Source organism: Orcinus orca, chromosome 18 (assembly GCF_937001465.1).
Source record: "Orcinus orca chromosome 18, mOrcOrc1.1, whole genome shotgun sequence".
Taxonomy (NCBI): Eukaryota; Metazoa; Chordata; class Mammalia; order Artiodactyla; family Delphinidae; genus Orcinus; species Orcinus orca.
This window is the reverse complement of record NC_064576.1, coordinates 13,935,573-13,955,517: the sequence shown is the minus strand read 5'-3', so window position 1 is coordinate 13,955,517 and position 19,945 is coordinate 13,935,573. Positions and strand designations below refer to the sequence as shown.

Below are 19,945 nucleotides of genomic sequence, written 5' to 3'. Positions count from 1 at the left end.
TACGTTTAATGTAATTGGGTTAAATTCTAACTTACTATTTTGTGCTTCTTCAATGGCGCATGTATTCTGCTTTGTTTCTTGTTTCTTAGTCCATTTATATTAATTTGCTTCATTCCATTTTCCTCTTCACTATGACATTATGCCTTGTTTCTATTCTTTTAGTGGTTATCTTAGAAATGTACAGCATTCAGATTTGCCCTTAAGTCTAAAAGTAATCATAATCCTTGTCCTGGTCAATGTAAGAACCTTATATGTTATTATACACACCCTTATTTATATAATGCCTTAAATGCTATTGTTATTTTTTAATTGATTTTTAAGATCCTAAGACATAACTGTTGTTTTATATATTCACTGTTCACAGATTCATCCGCAGAGTTGCCATTTTCTTTTCTCTTCATTCTTTTTGCAAACTCAGATCTTCCATCTGAGATAATTCTTTTTCTGCCTGAAGTACACCATTTAGAATTTCCTTTAGTGTGAGCATACTGGTGGCAAATCCAGTTTTTTAATTGTCTGAAAATACCTTATGTTTTTTCTTGAAAAATACTTTTCAGGGTGAATTATATGAGGTTGACATTCCTTTTTTCTGTCAGTGCTTTTAGATATCATTCATTATCTTCTGGCTTCCATTATTACTGCTGAGAAACCAACTGTCAGGCTAACTACAGTTCTTTGAAGGTAATTTTTCTTTTTTCTTCTGGTTACTCTCAAGATTTCTCTTTGTCTTTTGTTTTCTGCAGTTTTATTAACAAGAGTCTAGGTGTAGATTTCCTTTTCATTATCTTGCTTGGGAATCACTCGACTTCCTGAATATGCAAATTAGTACCTTTCATCACTCATGAAAATTCTCAGCTATTATTGCTTCAAATAATACCTGTACCTCATTCTGTCTTTCGTCACCTTCTGGAACTCCATTTAAATGGATTTTATTTTTAAACACTCATAAAGTACTTCATAAAGCTAAATTATCTTATCCTTATAGTAGACCTATAAGGAGGGTTTCATCATTAACTCCTATTATGGATAAGGAAAATGAGATAGAAAGAGGTTAAGTAATCTGTCCAAGGTCACACAGCTAATGAGTGGCAGAGCCATGTTTAAATGCAATCCTGGTATCTTAGATTTCTCACTCTATTCTCTATGCCTTTTATATACTCTCTGCTGTAGTTTCCTCTTTTATAAGGTCAGTTGCATTTGGGATACGTCTTTTGGTCTATCTTCCAACTCACTAGTTCTCTCCTGAGGCCTTGTTAAAGCCACCCACTGAATTCTTTGGTCATTGTATTGTTCAGTTTTAGAAGTTTTACTTTAAAAAAAAATCAGATATGCACTTTTTATAGTTTTTTATTCCCTGCAATTGTTTTCAAGCCTGTCTTTTACTTCTTTAAACACTTTAGGCATAGTTGTTTCAGTGTCTGTGTCAATAATTCTAACATATGGAGTGTTTGTGCATCTGCTCTCTGTTATTTGCCATTTCTGTTGGTTTTCCTTGTTTATTTGGATATAGTAGTCTTATTCCAGAGATATCTGGATGTTTCTGTCAGATGCCTGTAAAACCTTATTAATCTGGAGCCATTTTAGTGCAAATTCAAGGCTCAGGGTTCCTTTGATTTCTTAGGTGATACCCATTTGAGCTAAAAGACTGCGTGGTATACTTTACTATGGTTCATCCTTACCCTGAAGCTATAGCCAGCTTATTGCAGAGAGGGTCTTCTAATAGATTACCCACTTTATGTGGGTCTAGGGTTTTAATTTCTGTCCCCATCACCTTGCAAATTAAATCAAAACGATAGTTCAAGTGCGCCAGGACGAACAAATGTTTCAGGGCAACAACAGCTTTCCTGGGATAAGAGAAGCTTCGGTGCCTGCTTACTTCACTAGGCTCTCATTTTCCAGTTAATTTTGGTTTTGTATTTCCTTATTATCATTCTTGTCAGCTCCTCAGTGCTTTTAAAATTTTTAAAAAACATTTCGCCCAGCATTTTTACTGATTTTAAGTAGGTGAGTTTGTCCAAAAGAACTAAACCTGCCATCATTAAAAACTTTTCTGGTCTTCGAAACATCACTTTTTTTTTTTTTCCTGTTGAAAGGGGTAACTTTTCAACCTGCATTCCTGATCTCATCTCTGAAGCCTAATTTATAACATAATTTGGTTACAAATATAGTAGATACAGTAGACACATCATAACTTAAAAAAAAAATCGTTTCTTCTCTTCTATCTTTAAGCTCTCTGCTTTCCCTTCATGATTTAATCCTCTTCTTCCTTTCACTGCCAGAGTTCCAATATGAGATTTTAGGTACTAAAACTGTGAAATCAGTAGTAAAATAAAAATTAATTAATTAAGGACAAAAAAAGAATTCTTAATACTAAGAACAGAGCCTGTAAAGAGCTTTGGCCTCACACACTTGTACTTCCAGTATTTTGCTTTTGAAGCTGTTTAGCACAACAATGACATCTCCTAGGTCTGGTTGAGAGTCAGTTTCTTCATGCCTAGAAGCAGAAAAAACATGTAAATATCTATAATCAATTTAAGAAAAGACATACAATTATGATGGTAAAAATAACAGAATAAATTCATTTTGCAATAGACATAAGTATAATATCATTTGTGTATATGTCATATCTGCTATTTCTATAGTCAATTAAAATATGCTGCCGGGCTTCCCTGGTGGCGCAGTGGTTGAGAGTCCGTCTGCCGATGCAGGGGACACGGGTTCGTGCCCCGGTCCGGGAGGATCCCACATGCCGCGGAGCGGCTAGGCCCGTGAGCCATGGCCGCTGAGCCTGTGTGTCCGGAGCCTGTGCTCCACAATGGGAGAGGCCACAACAGTGAGAGGCCCGCGTACCGCAAAAAAAAAAAAAAAAAAAAAAAAAAGATATGCTGCAATACACTACAGTTTTCAAAATTATCCAATTTTAACTTAATACAAATTAAGATCGTACAAAAATACCTCACTAAATTTGATATCACCTAGTCACTCAGAAAGCGCAGATCATAGCTTATCTTTATTACTGTATACTAAAATTATCACAAAAGTCAGATCTTTCATATATTGTAATGATAATTAAAATATGAAACATTTTCTAGACTTTAAAATAAGTTGTTTATATAGCATAATCAAAGGAAATCTACACCATACAACTACTTTTCATTATTTACTAGCCATTTTCAAATGCCAAAATTTGAAGTATATCATTAAACTTAAAAGACTGAAAATGTGTCTGTCATGTCCATCTGCATCACTTGGATCTATTTTATATTACACATTATGTAGTTCATAGTCTAATTTTCAACACTGCATAAATAAATCAAACATGACAGCTTTGCTCAAAAGTTTTTTGATACTATTTTCACTATGAACTGAAAAATGCTACTGTAAAAAGCATTTACCATAAAACTGAATTTTTTCAAAGAGGGAAAGCAATCACATGTCAAATTAGTAGATACTTTGCATTCAGTCAGATATAACATACGCTTGAAAATTTTTCTAAAATAAAAACCTGGGGATTCTAGGGCTATGCCGACTAACACGTCTCTGACTCTCACTCGCAGTTCCTCAGGTGAGGTGCCTGACCCGCAGCACGAGGCACAGCCCCTGCCAACATTTACCACTGGGAAAAAGAAAGTATTCCAACTTATGTAGTAGAAGCGTCAAATCTCTTAAAAACGTGCAAGAGCTTCCAGTCCCAAATGTTGCTCAAGGACATCAGCAACTTCAGCCGTCGGATCCACCATCCACTGAGACCGGAACAGAGGCAGCACAACACTGCAGTTAGGCCCGTACAAGATCTAAAGCAACTTCCTCCGTCCCACATGGTAGAGGGGGTAGTGATGACGATTCTTGTTCTACTTCGGGCACTATTTTAAGCACTTTATAGATATTAACTCATGTAATCCACACACCCATCCTCTGAGGAAGGTACAGTAATTATCCTAGATCCAGACTAAGCCCTAGTAGTCTGGCTCTTCACGACTGCACTGTTACACCTGTGTAAGTAACACTAAGCAACTAAAACCACTGGATACATGAAGACAGTCAGCCACTGAAATGAAGGGAAGAAGCCAAGAAGTCAGAGGACACGGGCTTCACTGATAAGGAGTTAATACAGGGGGAAAAAGGAGCACTCAAATCATTTATATTCTCAATAAGAGACGTGAGAGAGCATTTCTCAGTAAAAGCCATTTACTTCAAAACGAAAGGATTCATTACACATCAGGAAGTATTACTTTACAAAAAAGGACGCATACATATTTGCCCTGGAACTCTAACTCTAAATATCATTTAATTTTTTGTAAAGGAAAAGTTAATCATGCCTCTCATTTCGAATCCAAAACACTGGATGGCAGAATATGATGACGAAGTCTTGTTTCAAGCATTCTGAGGAGAATTATAATCAGTACTATTATCAGGACTTAGAAAATAAGCCAAAGAAAGGCAGAAACATTTTCAGGCCTTTAAAATCAAGAGTATACCCCTAAAGTTTCTATAGAAAATATTTGTAGAAACCTGGTGCATATCGTGATATGGCAGGCAATATCCATTCCACCTTTTAGCATATACTGCAGAGGTTAGAAAGCTAAAAACTCTTTTTTGTTTGTAGATTCTTTTACAGCTATGGTTCTGGTTAATAATTAGATTCTACTAAACAGATACATGTGCATGTGATTTGGAATTTACAAGTAAGGGAGGGTCAATGCAGTGATGCCTGTTTTCTTTGGGCAAGCGACGTCATGGAGACCTAGAGGTTGTCTATGCCAGGGTTCCAGTGTGCAAACTCAGCTCTCTGGGGACTGACAGGGAGTTGACGTGTTGGTGGGGCAGCTTCATGCTTTCTCACTCTTCTGATCATGGGAGAGGTAGCAGTTCTTTCTGGCTGGTGAGTTCCTGGGCTGGTCCTGGGAGCCAGCTCTCCTGGAGAGCTAGCTCTTCCAATCCTTCCTGGTCCAATCAAGAATCCATTTCCCTGTGTTAACTCCGTCTCTGATATGGAAAGTCAGCCACCCAAACCAAAAATGAATGTGAAAGATGAAAGAAACATATAAAACCTATGATCAATAGTGAATTTGGTCAAGCTTATATTTAACTAATGGCAATGTGATGGTAAAGAACTAAAAGTTTGGGGGGTGGGGTACTAAAAAGATACTAAAATGCTTCAACTGAGGCACTTGAAAGGAGGAAAGGAGTGAGATGAAGGCTGAAGAGCGTCTCTGGAGAAAGCTGTTGCCAGGCTGTGAGTGTGCACCTCTACACGCCCCCTGGGGAAGTGTGGGGAGCATTACCTTCTAATCCTAAACTCAGTAAGGCAGATGCTTTAAGGGGAAAGCACTTTGCAATGTACTTTCCTGAAGTTGTGAGACACAGAGGACTGCATTTGGCTCTTGTCTGGGAAAGTTAAAATGGACCATGGACTGATATTTGAGGACTGACCTATTACCACTCTTACTGCCTTTGAGACCAGCCTGCACTCCTAGAGTTTGCTAGGCAAGTGATGTGTAAGTACTTCTCATGGATCAGAAGTAGCCAAGTAGGAGAGGTTTGGTTTTGTTATCATGGGGTAGTCATGCGTCCTGCCAAAACAGCAACCTGGAGATATGAGGAGACCTCGGCAGAAAGACGCTGTGGGTATAGCCCAGGATGCCCAGAGACCGAGGAAGATGCTAGAGAAGCCACCTGGAATAGAGATGCACCAACTGGGACCAGGGAATCAAACGAGAGTGAGGTGCAGCAATTAGAGACCTTCTAAGAGCTCACAGAAGGGCTTCACAAAGAGTGAGCTATAACCACCGCCAGGGCCAGTGGGCAGAGCTCTGAAACCTCTCTTGCCTTCTATATAAAGCGCAGGAGAAGCAGATCAGTTTCAAAGGTGGAAAATAACTACGAATTAGGTAATCTGTTTTCCTGAAGATTTCAAGTGAAAAAGACTAGCAAAATAATTTAGCATGTTGAAGGCATATATAAAAATATATATGTATATGTAAAGCATCTGCTATTCTCTGTAATTAGGAAAATCTGAGAAGCATTTGTCTGATTTTAGTAGAGCTACAAAAATTTTCTAGGAGAGAATAATTTTATTGAGTATTTTTGAATTCAAGGTAAATAATAGTCAACACAGAGTATGGGTAGATGATTTGCAGTTAAAGATTACAAAAACATGGATAGACATAAAAAGTACATATGTGAGGATTATGCCTCATAAACAAAAAGGCAAATTTAAAAATATCAAACTATATAGTCATGGTTTTAAAATCTGAACTTAGAAACTCATGTCAATATTACTTTAGCTTAGCTTTTCAGCATATTTCAAGAATACTTTGCTTAAATATAAATGTAATATCAATTAGAACTAAATCATAAATTGGGATAAATAGAATTTCCATTTATGTCATATTTCATATTGACCTGTTTTTCATTACTGAAACTTTAATTTCAAAAAAATCAAAGAGTAGCATCATTTATGTTTTTTCCACTCTGGCTATCTAGTGACATATTAATCGTATTTGGAGTTAAGTAAATTATGACTGAGAGAAATTTATGATATTATCATTTATAAGGAACATAAACAAATTTGAAATTCCTTCCATCACCAAGAGTTGGGTAACTGTGAATGAGAAAAATCAGTTTTGCACTAATTTGTTAGTGGTACTTAAACACAAAATCAGGGGCTATTTTCTCCCTAAACCATCCATTTATAGGCTGTGTATAATAACAAATAATGGTAAAGAAGATAAAATAGAACCTAATATAGTAACTGTTTTACATAATATATACTATGCATATTATATATAATACATATTGCATATGTATTATACAATATACATATACAATAATATATGTAACTGTAAAGAAGAAAGAAAGAGTAAGTGAGGAGGAAATGGACATTTACTCAGGACATGAGACACTAATCTCATGTAGTCCTTACCAAGACCCCACAAGATAGGTAGGATTATCCCCTCTTGTTATGAGGAAATAAAGACTTCAGAAACTTTTGCAAACTCATACAGAGAGTTGGTGGCAGAGAAGGAATTTGAATCACAGCTTACCTAATTGTTTGCAAAAAACAACAGTGAAACAATAGTGGCAGATTTAGAAACACAGAGTTCTTGGCAGTACAGTTTGCAAAGACGAAAGAAGACGAAGCAAATTTATCCTTTGAAACCATGATTTTTATAAGAAGAGTCAATATGAAAGTCAACAGTGTATTTTGCTTATTTTCTGTACCACCACAGCACTCTTTTGTAGCACTTAAAACGTTTTACTGTCATTCATTTCCTTAACTGTCTTTCCTACTGGGATGAATTGTGGAAGGGTAGGAACTGTGTTTTATTCACCTGTTTATCTCCAACACTTTGCCTGCTTACCTGACCCTTCCCCACCCCAGCTGCCCTCCATCTCCAAGCAACAAGTGATCTGACTTCCGTCGCCATAGTTTGTCTTAATTACCTACCGTTTTACAACTTATAAAAGGAATCATACAGTATAGACTCTCTTTTTTTCTTTTGCCTCACTTCTTTTACTCCGCATTAATTATTTTGAGATTCACCTATGTCACTGCATGTATCAATAGTTGATTCCTCTATATTGCTGGGTAGTATTCCATTGGATGGATATACCACATTTTGATAATTCCTTCACTTGTTAGCATTTGGGTTCTTTCCAGTGTCTCGCAATTACAAATAAAGCTGCTATAAACATTAATGTACAAGTCTTTGTATGAACATATATGTCCTTTTATGTTGGGTAAATACCTATGAGTGAAATGCCTGGATCATATGGTAAGTGTGTATTTAAATTTTTATGGACCTGCTAAACTGTACCAAAGTGGCTGTACTATTCTACATTCCTAATGATAGTGTATGATAGTTCCTGTTGCTCCATATTTTCATCAGCACTTGTTAGTGTCAGTCTTTTTAATGTTACACATTCTAATAGATGTGTGGCAGTATCTCACTTTGGTTTTAAGGTGCATTTTCCTTATAACTAACAATGTTGAACATCTTTTTTACGTGCTTATTTGACATCCATGTATCTTCTTTGGTGAAGGGTCTGCTCAAGTTTTTTGCACATTTTTTATCAAGTTTTCTTATTGTTGAATTTTGATAGTTCTTTATATAATTCTTTGTTGAATAATGCTTTGCAAATATTTTCTCCACCTGTGTCTTGTCTTTTTGTTTTCTTTTACAGTCATTATATATTCCTTTAGTGTGAATTTCACACGTTTGTGACAGAAATGATATTTAATGAAGTGCTTTCTTAGATCCTGCTCAATACATCATAATATATGATATGTGTACTATACTAACTTTCTAAAATTTGGAAAATGCTATATTCTAAAACACATATGGCCCTAAGAGTTTTAGATGAGAGATCTGTACCTCCACCCTCTTCCTGGAATGTTCTGGCTGTCGTATGACTAGCAGTAAGTTCCCATAATTCTTCAAAACTCTCTTGAGGTATTATCTCATTTCTAATGTCAATACTGACTTCCCCCTACCCTTCACCCTATCACAGAATTAAGCATTCCCCATGCTCCCTGACTTCAGACTATACTACGAAGTTACAGTAATCAAAACAGTATGGTACTAGCACAAAAACAGACACACAGATCAACGGAACAGAGACTCCAGAAATAAATCCACACACTTATGGTCACTTAATCTATAACAAGGGTGGCAAAAGTATACAATGAAGAAAAGACAGTCTCTTCAATAAGTGGTGCTGGGAAAACTGCACAGCTACTTGTAAAGGAATGAAGTTAGAACATTCTCTAATACCATATATAAAAATAACCTCAAAATGGATTAAAGACCTAAATATAAGGCCAGAAACTATCAAACTCTTAGAGGAAAACATAGGCAGAACACTCTATGACATAAATCACAGCAAGATCCTTTCTGACCCACCTCCTAGAGTAATGGAAATAAAAACAAAAATAAACAAATGGGACCTAATGAAACTTCAAAGCTTTTGCACAGCAAAGGAAACCATAAACAAGACCAAAAGACAACCCTCAGAATGGGAGAAAATATTTGCAAATGAAGCAACCGACAAAGGATTAATCTCCAAAATTTACAAGCAGCTCATGCAGCTCAATAACAAAAAAACAAACAACCCAACCCAAAAATGGGCAGAAGACCTAAATAGACATTTCTCCAAAGAAGATATACAGACTGCCAACAAACACATGAAAGAATGCTCAACATCATTAATCATTAGAGAAATGCAAATCAAAACTACAATGAGATATCATCTCACACCAGTCAGAATGGCCATCATCAAAAAATCTAGAAACAATAAATGCTGGAGAGAGTGTGGAGAAAAGGGAACACTCTTGCACTGCTGGTGGGAATGTGAATTGGTTCAGCCACTATGGAGAACAGTATGGAGGTTCCTTAAAAAACTACAAATAGAACTACCATATGACCCAGCAATCCCACTACTGGGCATATACCCTGAGAAAACCGAAATTCAAAAAGAGTCATGTACCAAAATGTTCACTGCAGCTCTATTTACAATAGCCCGGAGATGGAAACAACCTAAGTGCCCATCATCGGATGAATGGATAAAGAAGATGTGGCACATATATACAATGGAATATTACTCAGCCATAAAAAGAAACGAAATTGAGCTATTTGTAATGAGGTGGATAGACCTAGAGTCTGTCATACACAGTGAAGTAAGTCAGAAAGAAAAAGACAAATACCGTATGCTAACACATATATATGGAATTTAAGAAAAAAAAATGTCATGAAGAACCTAGGGGTAAGGCAGGAATAAAGACGCAGACCTCCTAGAGAACGGACTTGAGGTTATGGGGAGGGGGAAGGGTGAGCTGTGACAGGGCGAGAGAGAGTCATGGACATACACACACTAACAAACGTAGTAAAGTAGATAGCTAGTGGGAAGCAGCCGCATGGCACAGGGATATTGGCTCGGTGCTTTGTGACAGCCTGGAGGGGTGGGATAGGGAAGGTGGGAGGGAGGGAGACGCAAGAGGGAAGAGATATGGGAACATATGTATATGTATAACTGATTCACTTTGTTATAAAGCAGAAACTAACACACCATTGTAAAGCAATTATACCCCAATAAAGATGTTAAAAAAAAAAAACAAAAAAAAACAAAACCAAGACAACCTACTGAATGGGAGAAAACACTTGCAAATGATATGACCAATAAGGGGTTAATAATCTACATATATAAACAGCTCATACAACTCAGCATCAAATAAACAAACAACCCGATTAAAAAATGGGCAGAGGAAGTAAATAGACATTTCCTAAAGAGGAAATGCAGATGGCCAACAGGCACATGAAAAGATGCTCAACATCGCTTGTCACCAGGGAAATGCAAATCAAAACCACAACAAGATATCACCTCACACCTGTCAGAATGGCAATCATCAAAAAGAACACAAATAACAAATGTTGGCAAGGATGTGGAGAAAAAGGAACCCTCCTACACTGTTGGGGGGAAAGTAAATTGGTGCAGCCAACTGTGGAAAACAGTATGGAGGTTTCTCAGAAAACGAAAAATAGAATTACCATATGATCCAGCAATTCCAGTCCTGGCACCCCAGTGTTCACAGCAGCATTGTTTATAATTGCCAAGACATGGAAGCAACCTGAGTGTCCATCAACAGATGCATGGATAAAGAAGCTGTGTTGTGTGTGTGTGTGTGTGTGTGTATATATACACACACACACACACACACACACATATACTATTCAGCCTTTAAAAACAAATAAAATTTTGCCATTTGCAGGCACATGGACGGACTTGGAGAGCATTATGCTAAGTGAAGTAGTCAGAGAAAGACAAATATTGTATGATATCACTTATATATGGCATCTAAAAAATACAATAAACTAGTGAATAATATTTAAAAAAAGCAGACTGACAAATATAGAGAGAGAACAAACTAGTGGTTACCAGTGGGGAGAGGGAAAGGGGGGCACTATAGGGATAGGGAAGAAAAGGGTTATTATGGGATTACATGAAATAGTGTGTGTGAAACTTTTGAAAATTGTAAAGCACTACAGAATTTAAAGAATCTTTCATTCAATAAAAAAAAAAGATTTAAAAAGAAGAATTCAGCATTCCCAGCTTTGTATGCTTAAATTATTAAGCATGTTTGTTGAATGACACTATGTTCTAGGCACTATAAGGAAAAGGGGAAAAAAGCATTGAAAAAAGGTACAGTAAAAAAAAAAAAAAAAAGGTACAGTAACCCCTGCCCATATATTACCTTTGTTAAGCACACTGCTTGTTATAATCATAGGTGCCCAATAAATACTTATTGAAATAAATGAACACTACAGATATTAAGGGGAACAAAAAAGAGTTTACCAGGTGCTGGCAAACGATGGCTGGTGAGCAATAACAAGTTGGTGGCTTATTTTTGTATGGCCCCTGTGCTAAAAATGATTTTTACATTCTAACATGGTTGTTGAAAAAGAAAATATTGACAAAAATCATATGTGCCCTCAAACATGAAATATTTACTATTGGCTCCTAATAGAAAAAGTTTGATGATCCCTGCTGTATACTAGACTCATTAATGAGTAGGAAATTTACTATGAAAGAAACCAATTCTTATTTATAAAAATGAAAAACTGAACATAACTCACAGATAATGGCTTTGCTATATAAGATGCTACACATACTATATAGTCATTAAAAGATAAATATGTTCATTATGTTAACACATGGAAAAGTCTATAGAAAATTAGGAGATGGAGTAAAGAACAAGATGTATACTTCAGTCATACCTTTTATATTTTGAAATAAAACAATGACAGGAACAAATGTCACAGTTTCATAAGAAGTTTTTGTTTTATACTAATGGTATTTGTGAGTGTTTTAGTTGTTTTGATGATCTTGGTCATATCACACTAAAAACTTATTTATATATAAAAATTTGAAAGTGGTTTATATAACTCACCCAACTATTTGATAGATGTCTTCAGATTTTCCTTGGCGTAATTTCAGTATCCAAGCACCTGGGTTTGCTTTTAATTGAAAATATCCCTTTTAAGATGAGAAAAACATGATCATAGTTATATGAATGAAAATGAGGTCCAATTGTTCAAGAAAGATTATTCATGAATACTCCAAGATAAGTGTTTACTAACTGTGGAACGAATGATTTCTATAAATGAATTCCAAGGAAGAAGACTCTGCAATAACCTTAAAAGCACATTCTGAAAGTATGACTCTCTTCATGTTCGCTTTATTTAATTACCTTATTCAAGGATTTTTTTCTGGGAGCTGTTCAGTAACAGTAGGATACAAATTATTTCATATTATTAGGAAAACTTGGAGGATTTCACCAAAACATCTAATTAAGTATCATCCATTGAGTACGTATAATACTTACAAGATTGGCCATCACTATTGTATCAACGACAACAGGTTTATTTTTTGTGCCCAGTGTAAACTGCAGACCCCAAGGAGGTTCTTCTGTGATTATGTCAAAGCAATGTCCTTCGAGCAGTAGATATTCTAGTTCATATTCTGCTGTGACAGTTTTCTCAATCTACGGAGGAAATATGTCATTGTTTTTGGTGTTAGTAATTCTCATAATATAAATTTTGTAATAAATATATGTGATTATTTTAATATTAGCCAATATATTTTTGGGGGCAACCTCAAGTCTTTCTTTTAGACAAGTGAACCTAATAGCTGAATCAATTTCTTGAACACTGAAGCTCATGATGAATTTTCTTCCTTTCCCATGACATCAGCTCTACTCCAACATCATGATACATGCACCAAAATCGCAAGCAGGAGAGATGTGAGAATGGATGGGCGGCTCGGTAAGTTGTAGCACTCAAAGAATCTGCTTCGTTGGCTGTGCCCTAGATCTCCTGCTTCAGACCTGGCAAGAAGGCCAACTTGTCATCATTATCACCTTTCTTGCAATTAAAAACAATTAACGGTGAATTGTTTTGCACTCAAAAAAACATATGCTCATTAAAGAAAATTTAGCAAATATAAGAAAGTGTAAAAGGGAAAAAATAGAAGCTACCGACAGACTAAACATTCATATACACATCAATGCACTGATTTCTACTTTTGCTCCATAATTTTTTTCTAGGAAAGTATAACCTTTTTCATTAAATATAGTTTTCTAAGAACAAGTCCTTTATTTATTTATTTTTAAAATTTTTTTTATTTTTGCGGTACACGGGCCTCTCACTGCTGTTGCCTCTACCGTTGCGGAGCACAGGCTCCGGACGCGCAGGCTCAGCGGCCATGGCTCACGGGCCTAGCCGCTCCGCAGCATGTGGGATCTTCCCGGACCGGGGCACGAACCCGCGTCCCCTGCATCGGCAGGCAGACTCTCAACCACTGTGCCAACAGGGAAGCCCCATGTCCTCTTTTTAAAACATCCTTTTAAATGGCTGGACATTCCAAATGTTTCCAGATTTTACTCTATTGCAAATGTTATAATAAATATTTTAGGGAGCAAGTTTTTTCTCTACATCACATGAAAAACATAACCAAACATAAAAATAAATCAAATGGTAAGTGATTTTTATATAGTCTGGCAAATTTTGTTGAGCAGATAAGACAATGATGCTATCTACCTCTAATTTTATTTCACACTACGAGGTTTTTGATACTACTTTTAATGATGTTTAGCATACAGAGTATTTGAAAATATTCTGTACTGTATAGTTGTTTTTCTTTGACTATAATTACTACAGAAATAATTACAGCACTTGTGTACAGTATTTCTTTCTTGAGCCCTGTTCTTATAATTTTACTGTTTTTAAGAACATGAAATAAGTAACTTGTTTGAAAATAGCATTTGTTTCAATGACTTTAGTTGAGCTCTGAATTAGTTGTTGAGTTATTACTACTCTAATGATGAACTTCATATACTTCATTAACCTGTATCCACAATCCTTACAGCATTTTGGATAGAAAGATTTCTATGGGATAGTCTCCGAATATGAGAAATCCTAGAGATCATCCAGCTTAACTCCTTCACTTTACAGACAAGGAAACTACCCCAGAGGGATTATGAAGTAAAGCTTAACTATTTTAAATTATGAATTAGATATCAGGGCAGAGTTCAAATACACTCAATCAGTTTGTGACTAAATAATATCTTCATTTATAATACATTAATGTGAAAATTTCTCTTCCTTATATATTTGTATAACAGACATCAATTGTGTTGACTTATTCAAACCACAACACTAAAAATAGCAAATTCATTTTTCAAAGAGTACTTTCTAGTGAGTATTTAAAATTTTGTGAATATTTAAAGTTTTATAATAATTTCATAAAGGTGATTTCAGTTAAATTAGTTCCTATTATCAAGGTTTATTTTTAGCAAGAATAGGAAAGCTAGTGATCTTTTTTGATGTTTACATCTCCTTTATATTTTTATTTATCTGTTCTAAATATTAACTATTGACATGAGACATGAATTTAATATCTTTCCAATATAACTTTGGTGCATATTAGTATTTCTAAATAGAAGTGTTTATTGTATTGTTCTGTGACTGAATAGTTAAGAATTTAGCTTCCTCCTTTAATAAAAGTATAAGTTTGATTATAAAGATTAACATTTGGGTTTATTAATATTATCTATGGCATTCAAATAGGAATTCTTTGACATTTACATTGGTAATGAATGCCTTGTCAATAAAACTGATGTCTAAATTATTTATATTTCAAAAGGGGCTAATGCATTTTTCTGTGAATTCCTTTTAACATAGCCACATACCATTTTCCTTCAGCAATCTTTTATTTACTCACTTCCTCTTTACTGGGTAAACAATCACTATTGTTTCAGGTATTTTGACATCTGTCAGATAAAGGCTATGATGAAATGTAACCAGAGAGTCTTTGGACGCAGTTCTAGTTACAAGCTCTGAGAACCACCTCTGAACTCCAGGTAAATGTAACTGTCACACTTTAAGCTTTCCTAGAACCACTTTTGTCACCTTTAATAATGGCATTAATGCCGGCTGGGCAATAAACCATGTGAACAAAGACCTGGGAAGGAAGAATCTTTCTAGATCAAGCTTTTTTCAGGTGGTTATATAATGTTCGGGAATTAGATGTAGCAAGGAGTACTGACTATACAAGCTAGTGTGTAGTGACACATCTCTCATTATTAGTCTCACTTTTTTCCTTTACCTACAACTCCTTCTTTCTACTTGAGCACATGTCTTTGTTATTTCATATATTTCTAGGATAGTTGCAGGTAATACTGTAAGTATGTACAGCACAGAGTGGAAGAGAAGAGCCTTAGAGGTAGTTAACTTTTACAGCTGCTAGAATTTGTAATTTCCTTTTGTTCACTCATATAATCTACGACAATAGGGGAAATTATTTGTTTATTTTCGTCTTCTAAAATACTGTTCATTCAAATAGGTTCTAAAAAGGCATTGCTATATTTGCCACTCACAACAAAATGTTTAATCTCTATTAACTGTACAATAGAAACTAAAATTTTTTTTACTAGCAGACTCAATTTAAAAACTTTAAGCTGGGGCTTCCCTGGTGGCGCAGTGGTTGGGAGTCCGCCTGCCGATGCAGGGGACGCGGGTTCGTGCCCCGGTCCGGGAGGATCCCACGTGCTGCGGAGCGGCTGGGCCCGTGAGCCATGGCCGCTGAGCCTGCGCTCCGCAGCGGGAGAGGATACAGCAGTGAGAGGCCTGCATAACGCAAAAAAAAAAAAAAAAAACTTTAAGCTGCATTAATTCTCCCACCGCAAACTTTTTACCCTTCTGGTTAGAATCTTTAAAGTTATTTACTGATATATATTGCTGAACTCTCTTAATGAAGAACCAATAGACCGACAGAGATGCAACTAATCATGGAGGAAACAGGATTTTTTTTACTTCATGCCAAATTCACTTCTGAACTTTCCCTCATGGATTTCATTGTTTTGCTCTCTTCCTATTTTTTCCCTCAATTTGAAGGACCGATTTCAGATGATTGCTATGACTGAGTTTTAGGTTCTTCTCCGGGTGGGTAAAGTTGGTCGTATAAGTGAGTATGTTCCAGGGAAGTCACTCAGGATCCCACAGGATCTACACATGAGTGAATCAGAAGAACGCTGCCTAGAAGGAAAATCTTTGGACAAAAGGTGACACGTGAAAAGCATGAGAAACAAATAATGAACAACCTTAACCAAATTATTAGAGGTAAAATGTTTATGCCTGGTCAAGGTAATGGCTACCTTCTGAAGGAGCTGTCAAATGCAGAACTGGAAATAGGTCAGAGGCTGTGCAGGACCGGGCAGCGGGGAGGACAGTGAGAAGGAAGCACTGCCCCCAGCCACCCCAGTTTCTAGATACCTGTCTTCTAGGTAAACTCTCCTAAAATGCTTCTGTTTTTTTTTGTGTGCTTTCTGAATGCCTTTCCAATTTTGAATAGAATGTTTGGAAAGACTCCGAATATTATAAAATAGTCTCCTGTCGGTGGTTTTGTTTTGTGTGTGTGTGTGTGTGTGCTGTGGATTGAATGACTACAGGTGGGGAAGAGAAGTCCGGTCATTTACTGGACAAGGGTCACACTGGAGGTGGTGGGAAAGAATGCACTCAGCCCAAAGTATATAAGCAAACTTTTTCCTGCTTTCTACCCTCATCTCATTAGAACTGCTTTCTCTGGCTATGAGCTGTGGGGCAAAAAAGAATTTCAGATGAAACTGTTCCTCTCTGAGTTAAAAACAAAACCTGAAGGGCAAAGGTACTTAATGGTTTTGTCCTAAACTGCCATTCATCTGTCTCCATAGTTTCTACATTGTTCATCTTAGGGTAGCACTTCTGAAGCAACAAAAACAGTGAGGGCATTTAAGAACCCATAAAACCAGAGAAGCTGAATTTGGAAGTTAGGGAAACTCGAAAATCAAAGGAAAGACTGGATCAGGACCTAGAATCATGAAGGAGAAAATTCTGGTGAGCAGTGAGTATGCACTTGGTACAGGAATAATAGCTCATAAGAATTTATCCTATTCCTCTTTCTTTGTAACTTACATCCTTTAAATGAATATTATCAAGGTCACAGTTGCTGTGTACTGTTTCAACCAACCAGCTTTCAGGAGTAATCATGTTGAGGGTTAGAAGGGGTGATTCAGGGATATCCAAGAATTTTGCCACTGGTCCAGTAACATCATTAGGTGGTAATGTCAGTTCCGGTTCCAGAACAAAACGGTAGAAGCTGTTGGTAGAACATAAATAAAATACACAGTGTGACCAAAACTGAGATTTCTTCTAAAATATTTTAAAACTGAAAATGGCTTAAAAACATGACCAGAAAGTCTTAAGTTAAAAACACACTAAAGATTTAAAACACACTAAAGTCTTAAAGAATAAAAACATGCTATACTGAAGTTAATGCTTATGTAAATGGTAGGCAATCATTATTTTGTTTACACTGTTACCTATTTTAAGACTGTGTATATTATATACCCTTGTTAATTATTTCTTAATGAACACGATTAGAATCCCTTTAAGATATACTGACTTATGCAGGTTCCAGCAGTTTATGATCTGTATTCATTCACTGATCCTTCTTCAAAGTTTGAGCATGGTCTATTTTTAGTGATTTTTATTAGCCCTTAGCACCATTAAGAACATGAAGAGAAATGATAACCAGAAAGCAAGTAAAATTTAAGCTAAAATTCTGGTACTAATTCAAAAAGTGCAATTAAAAACAAACAGGAGTGAGTTTAAAGCAGCTGCTTATTAATAGAGCTTTTAGAAGTACCAGCAATCTTAATGTATTTAGCCTCACGCCCTAGTATCTTACATAGTAAGAAATAGTTATAATACTAAGAACGTTGACTTTCACTATTCTGGGACTACAATCAAGGTGTCCGCTGTGCTGTGGTTATCTCAAGGCTCCATGGGGGAAGGATCCACTCCTAGGCTCCTGCAGTTCCTCAAGGTCCACTAGCATGAGGGCAGTAGCTCCTCACTAGTTGTTGGCTGGAGACCTCCTTCAGTCCTTGCCACAAGGGCATCTCCAGCAAGCGTAGAGAAGCACACAAGAGCAAGAGAGAGAATGCCAGCAAGACAAGCCTCTTACAACCTAATTGCAGAGGAGACATTCCATCGCTTTTGCCATATTCTGTTCACTGAAAGCAAATCACCAGGTGCAGCCCGCACTCAAGGAGAACGTACGCTGAGTGTGACCCCAGGGGCGCTCATCACTGGCAGCCGTGAAGCTGCCTATGGCAGGCAGGCCGGCAGAGTCAAAAGAGAAGCGTGGGTAAGAGGAGACCCTGGAGAGCACACAGTCCAAACCAAGTAGCTGGTACTGTCAAATGCAGCAGAAACCTCATTAGGTAAGAAGTAGCCCATGGATGTTGCAAACAGCAATTTCTTTGTGATTCAGTTAAAGCCCAGCTTCAGTGGAGGTACCGGTGAATGAGAGATGAAGAGGGGGCTTGGCCACACGTCTGCAAAGCTGAGATGATAAAGACTGGAGAAGAGGAGGAAAAGCCAGGGCTCCAGAGGAGAGGAAGTTAAGTTTATTTCTTTTTAAAAATTGAATAATTCTTAAGACTGAAAGAAGAGGGCTGGTAGAGAGGTTAGAGATACAGAACCAGGAACTATGTGATAAAGCAAGGATCCAGAACAAATGGATAAGTTATGCATATACTGTATATATATTCTTTCCATATTCTTTTCCATTCTGGTTTATCACAGGATATTAAATATAGCTCCCTGTGCTACACAGTAGGACCTTGTTGTTTATCCATTCCATATATAATAATTCGTATCTGCTAACCCTGAACTCCCAATCCATCCCTCCCCCAACTCCTCCTCCTTGAAAACCACAAGTCTGTTCTCTATATCTGTGAGTCTGTCTACATTTTGTAGATAGGTTCATTTGTATCATACGTTAGATTCCACATATTATGATATCATATGGTACTTGTCTTTCTCTTTCTGACTTACTTCACTTAGTATGATAATCTCTAAGCCCATCCATGTTGCTGAGCCCACTGTATATTTCTTTTGTTTGTTTGTTTGTTTGCTTGTTTTTGCGGTATGCGGGCCTCTCACTGCTGTGGCCTCTCCCGTTGCGGAGCGCAGGCTCCGGACGTGCAGGCTCAGCGGCCATGGCTCACGGGCCCAGCCGCTCCGCGGCACGTGGGTTCCTCCCGGACCGGGGCACGAGCCCCTGTGTCCCCCGCATCGGCAGGCGGACTCTCAACCACTGTGCCACCAGGGAAGCCCCACACTGTATACGTCTAAATAGGTATTCCTAGATCACATTTTTAAAAACACCCACAGATGAACACAAATCCATGTAAATTCTGTAATTAGACTGGGTCAATTTTACTGGTTAGGTTACTTTAGTTTTATATCAGTTAAGGTTAATAAGTTATCTCTGATCTTCTGATCTATTTCAGTTAAACATTTTGTGAAGAAAACAACAACAGATGCAGTAATTATGTTCCTTTTTTTCCTTTTAGCATTTGCAAATCTTTCAAAATGAAATTATGTTCACACAGACCCACCTCTTTAAAGGGGCTTCTGAAAGCTTACCCCTACAGTTCATGAACAGTTTTATCTTCATGTTGATAATCTTGCCAAGTACCTATTAGAAAAAATTTCCATATTTGAAATTAATAGCTAACACTTACGGAGCATTGACTATCTACCAGCTACTACATTAATACTCGACATCCGTTATCTCATCTGATTCACACAACATCCTTTTGAGGTAGCTACTTTTACACAGCTGAGGCACAGACAGATGTAGTAATTTGCCCAAGATCACACAGCAAGTCATGGCAGAAGTAAGATTTGAATCCACACAGTTGATTTCACTGCCCAAAGGTTATGCTGCCTACCTTTTGCCTAGTGTGACTTTCTTTACTGGTATCCAAATTTCCTTACTACTGAAGAACAAGTAAAATAATTATTAGAACCTTGACTTGAAAGACAAAGTGGTGACCTCA

The 19,945-nt window shown here is 36.9% G+C and overlaps 1 protein-coding gene across 2 annotated transcripts in view; it reads right to left on the bottom strand.

Annotated features, from left to right (window-relative positions):
- Positions 1 to 19,945, bottom strand: part of UGGT2 (UDP-glucose glycoprotein glucosyltransferase 2) — a 173,411-nt gene that overhangs the window by 28,863 nt on the left and 124,603 nt on the right. For both annotated transcript variants that reach the window (XM_049701168.1, XM_004273651.4), the window contains 5 exons: positions 19,502 to 19,581; positions 17,007 to 17,190; positions 12,383 to 12,541; positions 11,948 to 12,033; positions 2,410 to 2,494 (listed from right to left, as the gene is read on the bottom strand). In XM_049701168.1, the coding sequence (XP_049557125.1) occupies positions 2,410 to 2,494; positions 11,948 to 12,033; positions 12,383 to 12,541; positions 17,007 to 17,190; positions 19,502 to 19,581 (594 nt within the window). The remainder of the gene's footprint in view (positions 1 to 2,409; positions 2,495 to 11,947; positions 12,034 to 12,382; positions 12,542 to 17,006; positions 17,191 to 19,501; positions 19,582 to 19,945) is intronic.